The 7,337-nt window shown below is 41.7% G+C and overlaps 1 protein-coding gene across 1 annotated transcript; it reads left to right on the top strand.

The window, feature by feature from the left end:
* The first annotated feature begins 775 nt into the window (after positions 1-775).
* Positions 776-7,022, top strand: LOC139395318 (membrane progestin receptor alpha-like). The gene is made up of 2 exons (XM_071142908.1): positions 776-905; positions 5,487-7,022. Exon 2 carries the CDS (start codon positions 5,493-5,495, stop codon positions 6,555-6,557), a length of 1,065 nt encoding a protein of 354 aa, XP_070999009.1. The 5' UTR covers positions 776-905; positions 5,487-5,492; the 3' UTR covers positions 6,558-7,022.
* The last annotated feature ends 315 nt before the right edge of the window (positions 7,023-7,337 follow it).

Genomic DNA, 7,337 nt, shown 5'->3' with positions numbered 1-7,337 from the left:
TATGATAGTAGGCTGTGCACATTTATGTGCACTTTATCTAATTGTACAATAACGTTTTTGTATTGGGGTCTGCGAATTGTATTGAAAGTCTTGGTTGGGTCTGACTGAGTATATACAATGCAAGCCTTTCACAGACACATCCACAGTGTTTCATACAAAGACACATTGTCAATGCTACCCCCAGCGTGGGAGGAGGGAGAATGTGAGCCTTTATACCTTTATTTAACTAGGCAAGTCAGTTAAGAACAAATTCCTACTTACAATGACAGCCTAGTAACAGTGCATTTTACCCTATCTGTCATTTGGCTGCCTTGTTCAGGGGCCAAATGACAGATTTTTACCTTATCAGCTCGAGGATTCGATCTAGCAACCTTTTGGTTACTGGTCCAACACTCTAACCTCTAGGCTACCTGCCGACCCGCAAGCAGGGCAGAGCAGGGCAGAGCAGGGCAGAGCAGGGCAGAGCAGAGCAGGGCAGGGCAGAGCAGGGCAGGCACCTCTCCAGTAGACTTTCAAATCAGTAAAACAAGTACATAATTTATGGGGAGTGGGTGTTTCTTCATTTTCAGAGCAGACACTGCATTTCATTCCCTGACAGTGTGCAGTCAAATAAGATCTACGCTATTGGTGAGAATCTAGTGAAAAGACAGGAACCTACACCATATCTGACCGCTGATTGGTTAGAACATCTGCTCGTCAATGGCTCGTGGCTCTTTGACGACAGATAGCGTCTTGTTAAAATAAATATATATATAAAGCCGACAGGCGCTCCACCCGCACAAGAATAATCCAACTTTAGTAATTTTATTGATGAAACAATGTTATTCATATTTTATGTATTAATGAATAATCCAAAGGAATCACTATTCAAGGTTTTACACTAATACTGCGTTTGCCTTTTTCAGGTAGGTTTATTTCTTATTTCTTTATTTCTTATGGTTTTCAGTACTGATGGCCACGCCAGAACATGGTCGCATAAAATGTCAATGTGCATACCGATAGACCATTTTAATCATGTGCATTTGTATAGAAGGCTCTGTTTTAGTAAATGTCGTATAACATGTAATAGAGCAGCTGTTAGCATGGGAAATTGAAGCCTATTTCGCATGCAGTTTACCCATCCCTGATCACGTGTCGGCTTAATTTGAATGTCTTTTTCCAGAAATACCCAATTTGTGTTCATATTTGGCTATGTCGATAATTAGGATAACATATTGATCAGCCGTTTCCATGCAATTATCGATTGTTAGCTAGTAGGCTAAAATAGGCCTCACTGTTGGATGCCTTGACTAAATAATTTACATTAGAATATCGTTCCAAAGTCTCAAAGCTTCTGGATTCGTTTATACTCGAGCAATTCTTCACCTATGAATCTTTTAAAGACAGCTATGCATGCAACCAATGTAAAAATCGGAGGGTGGAGACCGGCAGGATGGGGAATATGTCACATGATTCTTTTCCCATTCAACGATCGCTCTATGATACAATTTTTGCTTAGCACTCAATCATTTACGTGGCCCCCTCTTCTTGTCCCCTTACCTTTTTCAACTCTAACATGGTCATGGGAGGAGTGCACAAGTGGAATACAATTCTCAGTAGCATAGGCATTCTTTCGCTTGCCCTGCGTTTTTAAATAAATGCAAATTAAGTAGCAATTGGGAGTTTGAGGAAGCTGTTTAATTTACTGAAGACTATTAATATGCACCCCGTGTGTAGGCCTAGGCTCCAGAATTTACATCTTTGTGCTGCTGACAATGCAAATATACATTAGTAGCCTTATATTTTTTTGTAAGATTTTATTTTAGACAGTAGACAAGGACAAAAGACAATAGACAACTTAACATTTCAGACATAGATCCACTAAACTAGACATTACATTGGCTGGGACTTAATGCACAACCTTCAACATAAATAAAAAATACATAAAACACCAACTCAGACATACACTACCAATCAAAAGTTTGGACAGACCTACTCATTGAAGGGTTTTTCTTTATTTAGACTATTTTTTACATTGTAGAATAATAGTGAAGACATCAAAACTATGAAATAACACATATGGAATCATGTAGTTAACAAAAAAGTGTTTTTATATTTTATATTCTTCTAAGTAGCCACCCTTTGCCTTGATGACAGTTTTACACACTCTTGGAATTCTCTCAACTAGCTTCATGATGTAGTTAGCTGGAATGCATTTCCAACAGTCTTGAATGAGTTCCAACATATGCTCAGCACTTGTTGGCTGCTTTTCCTTCACTCTGCAGTCCAACGCATCCCAAACCATCTCAAATGAGTTGGGGTCGGGTGATTGTGGAGGCCAGGTTATCTGATACAGCACTCCATCACTCTCCATATTGGTAAAATAGCCCTTACTGTTACGGTCGTTTAGAGATGGAGACCAAGGCGCAGGGTGGTAAGCGTACATCTTTCTTATATTGATGACACCAAAAAAAATAAAAAATATAAACAAACGTAAAGTTCTGGAGTGCTGGAAAGCAACAGTACAAAAACAAGATCCCACAAACTCAGGTGGAAAACAGGCTGACTATGATCCCCAATCAGAGACAACGATGGACAGCTGCCTCTGATTGGGAACCATACCCGGCCAACAAAGAAATAGAACACATAGATTTGCCCACCCAAGTCGCACCCTGACCTAACCAAATAGAGAATAAAAAAGGCTCTCTAAGGTCAGGGCGTGACACTTACATAGTCTGGAGGTGTGTTTTGGGCCATTGTCCTGTTGAAAAATAAATGATAGTCCCACTAAGTGCAAACCAGATGGGATGGCGTAACCCTGCAGAATGCTGTAGTAGCTTGCTGGTTAAGTGTGCCTTGAATTCTAAATAAATCACAGACAGTTTACCAGCAAAGCACCCCCACACCATCACACCTCCTCCTCCATGCTTCACGGTGGGAACCACACATGTGGAGGTCATCCGTTCACCTACTGTGCATCTCACAAAGATACAGAGGTTGGAACCAGAAATCTCAAATTAGGACTCCTCCATGCTTCACGGTGGGAACCACACATGCAGAGGTCATCCGTTCACCTACTGTGCATCTCACAAAGATACGGAAGTTGGAACCAGAGGACAGATTTCCACCGGTCTAATGTCCATTGCTCGTGTTTCTTGGCCCAAGCAATTCTCTTTTTCTTATTGGTGTCATTTTAGCAGTGGTTTCTTTGCAGCAATTTGACCATGAAGGCCTGATTCACGCAGTCGCCTCTGAATAGTTGATGTTGAGATGTGTCTGTTACTTGAACTCTGTGAAGCATTTTTACAGGCTGCAATCTGAGGTGCAGGTAATTGCCGATTTCGGAGGCTGGTAACTCTAATGAACTTATCCTCTGCAGCATAGGTAACTCTGGGTCTTCCGTTCCTGTGGAGGTCCTCATGAGAGCCAATTTCATCATATCGGTTTTTGCGACTGCACTTGAAGAGAAAGTTTTTGAAATGTTCCGTATTGACTGACCATCGTTTCTTAAAGTAATGATGGACTGTCATTTCTCTTTTCTTATTTGAACTGCCATATTATGGACTTGGTCTTTTACCAAATAGTGCTATTGCTGTATTCCAAGCCTACCTTGTCACAACACAACTGATCGGCTCAAACACATTAAGAAGGAAAGAAATTCAAGAAATTAACTTAATTGAAATGCATTCTAGGCGACTACCTCATGAAGCTTGTTGAGAGAATGCCACGAGTGTGCAAAGTTGTAAAGCTTTTGCCATTAAGGCAAAAGGTGGCTACTTTGAAGAATCTCAAATATAAAATATTGTCACACCCTGATCTGTTTCACCTGTCTTTGTGCTTGTCGCCACCCCCCTCCGGGTGTCTACAATCTTCCCCATTATCCCCAGGGTATTTATACCTGTGTTCTCTGTTTGTCTGTTGGCAATTTGTTTTGTGAAACCTACCAGTGTTTTTCCCCTTTCTCCTGTCTGTTCTAGTTCCTGTTTTCTAGTTTTTCCCGGTTTTGACCATTCTGCCTGCCCTGACCCTGAGACTGCCTGCTGTTCTGTACCTTGCCCCTGCCTACTGTGACCCTGAGACTGCCTGCCGTTCTGGACCTTTTGTACCCTATTTGGATTACTGACCTCTGCCTACCTGTCGTTTTGCCTGCCCCTGTACTAGTAATAAACGTTTGTTACTTTGACACTGTCTGCATCTGGGTCTTACCTAAAACGTGAAACATATGTTTTGATTTGTTGAACAGTTGTTGTTTACTACATGATTCCATATGTGTTATTTCATAGTTTTGATGTCTTCACTATTATTCTACAATGTAGAAAATGGTAAAAATAAAGAAAAACCATTGAATGAGTAGGTGTGTCCAAACTTTTGCTTGGTACTGTACTTAGATTTCAACAAACATTAATGACATCATACTTGCTCAAACCTTCATGTTCCTATAGTTTCCATACCCATCTTTGTTTGTTCTCAACATACTTTCTTATTTGTCATCATTTTGGTATTTCTAGGGCTTGTAATACTTTATGCCATATGGCTTCAAATTGTTGTATTTTATTTCTATAATTAGGCCACATTTTTTCAACATTTTAATAATAATGCATTTGATTAATCTATTGATGGAAGATCATTTGATTTCCAGTTTTTAAGTATTTTTTCCCCCTCAAAATTATTGACGAGAAAATAATGATCCAACCCATCGGATATCTAATTTCACCCTCATATGCCATGTCTTGAAATATGTTAGATAGATGGATTAAAATTAAACTTACATTGTAAAACTTCTGATAGCCAACTTTCTAACTCCTCCCATATCTTTTGTACTTCATAGCACTCCCAGAAGGCATGAATTATTGAGTAATTGTTTGTTTTACATTTAAGACATGACTCTACCATTGTGCTGTAGAATTTGTGTATTTTGTATCTTGTATAGTACATTCTATGCATTAGTTTAAACTTGATTAAGCGTAGATTTTTGGAATCTGTCATTTTGTTATTTATGTTCCAACACTTCCATCTTGTGCCAATATCAATTATTTGTATGTCTTGGTTCCAATATTTTATATATTTTTTCAAAGGGATTGTCAGTTGGATAGGCTCTCTGCAAGGTTTTGAAGGCTATATCTTACCTATCATATGAGTATCCTTTTCTGACTCAAATAGGATATCCTCAACATTGCTTTGATGTCCAAAATAATTCAGATCGAAAGTTAAAAACTGTTAAATTGCATATATTTGAGAGAAAAAAAGTACACTGCTTTGTTTCCGATGTAGACATTATAAAGATATCTGTTAAATGAAATAATCTAACAAGCTAATCTACCCCCTCCACCCACCCCCATTACTAAACCAAAGCCCCAAAATCTAAGCATTGTAATATCATGCAACACACATAGACCTAATGCATATGGATTAGAGTCTAAATCCTCATCAGAAATTATAGCTCATGGCCAGATAGATGTTATTGACTGACCGTGAACTCATTCTCTGCTCTCATCTCCCGTATCTAGTTTGCCATGGCGACTGTGGTGATGGAGCAGATTGGTCGCCTGTTCATCAATGCTCAACCATTGCGTCAGATTCCTCAGCTGCTCGAGTCGGCCTTCCCTACTCTGCCCTGCACCGTGAAGGCCCATGACGTGCCCTGGGTGTTCCGTGAGCCTCACATCATTGGAGGCTACAGACAGCCGGACCACAGCTGGCGCTACTACTTCCTCACCCTCTTCCAGAGGCACAACGAGGCACTCAACGTTTGGACCCACCTGCTGGCCGCCTTCATCATCCTGGTCAAGTGCCAGGAGCTGTCCGAGACAGTGGATTTCCTCCGTGACCCCCACGCCCAGCCCCTGTTTATCGTCCTCCTCTCAGCCTTCACCTACTTGTTGTTCAGTGCCCTGGCCCACCTGCTCAACGCCAAGTCCGAGCTCTCCCACTACACCTTCTACTTCCTGGACTATGTGGGCGTGGCCATCTACCAGTATGGCAGCGCCCTTGCCCACTTTTACTACGCCATCGAGGAGGGCTGGCACGCCCGGGTGCGAGGGATCTTCCTGCCCACCGCAGCGTTCCTGCCCTGGTTCTCGTGCTTCGGCTGCTGCTACGGCAAGTATGCCAGCCCGAGGCTGCCCAAGTTTGCCCACAAGCTGTTCCAGGTGGTTCCCTCAGGCCTGGCCTACTGCCTGGACATCAGCCCAGTGCTGCACCGCATCTACAGCTGCCACCAGCAGGAGGGGGGCTGCTCCAACCAGGCCGTGGCTTACCACCGCTACCAGGTACTCTTTTTCCTGGTGAGCGCCTACTTCTTTGCCTGTCCCCACCCAGAGTGCTGGCTGCCCGGGCGATGTGACTTCATTGGCCAGGGCCACCAGATCTTCCACGTGTCCCTGGTGCTGTGCACCCTGGTGCAGATCGAGGCGACACGCATAGACTACATTGAGCGGAGGCCCCTCTACGAGCGTCTCCACGGCAACCTGGCCCACGACACAGTGGCGCTCTTCGTCTTTACAGCATGTTGCAGCGCTCTCACTGCCTTTTACGTGCGGAAACGTGTGCAGGCGCAAATGCTTGAGAAAGTGGAGTAGGAGCTGTCAGGACAGAGGGATAAATTAGGATAAGGGAGAAAGACTTTAATCTGATTTACACCGGAAAGCTAAAAAGACAAGAGATTAAACAAATCAGACTGTTCATTTTGTAAAAAGATGACCTGCTGTTTTTTTTTTTAGGTTTTATTTTGTGGCCTGCCAAATGACATTTTAAACTGGCAACATAGACTTTGTCTTGCGATGTTGACCTTCCATGAAGACAGAGAAACCTGATAGTTTCTGTCTGTCACAGCACAAGCAGTACCTGTAACACTTCAAATAACATTGTTTCACTTCGCATAAATGGTAAAATGAAGGTTGGAATTTAGACTTTTTTATTGTGTTGATTTTCCTCTTAATTTTCCACTCTCTACTGTGAGATCACATGTCATGGCCTAGCTATCTACTCAGAATTAGTCAGAATTACTTTGACTATATACAGTATTTACTGACCAACTCCAAGCATGACACAAATCATCTCAATAGAGGTATGCAGGAAAGAATGAAAAGTATACCCACAATGCCCTAAAGTGTCTAATAAATAAATAATTATAATAATAATTGAATAAGAAGAATTTCTCACCAGCTTTTATTTCTTAAAAATACAATGTGAGTTTCAAAGTGATTTGACTCCCAAGTCAAATGTTAGTGCTTAACAAAGACCAGTATTATTATTTTTTTATTCCTTGGTTATCCCATGATATTCCAGAGAGCTGCAGTCAACACTGCCAAATGACTCATTCTCTGTGTTTTATCTACCATTTTCTCTGCCCATTTTCT

This window comes from Oncorhynchus clarkii, chromosome 3 (genome assembly GCF_045791955.1).
Source record: "Oncorhynchus clarkii lewisi isolate Uvic-CL-2024 chromosome 3, UVic_Ocla_1.0, whole genome shotgun sequence".
In the NCBI taxonomy this organism is placed as follows: domain Eukaryota; kingdom Metazoa; phylum Chordata; class Actinopteri; order Salmoniformes; family Salmonidae; genus Oncorhynchus; species Oncorhynchus clarkii.
The sequence above is the reverse complement of the archived record's forward strand: the minus strand, read 5'-3'. Positions and strand labels throughout refer to the sequence as shown.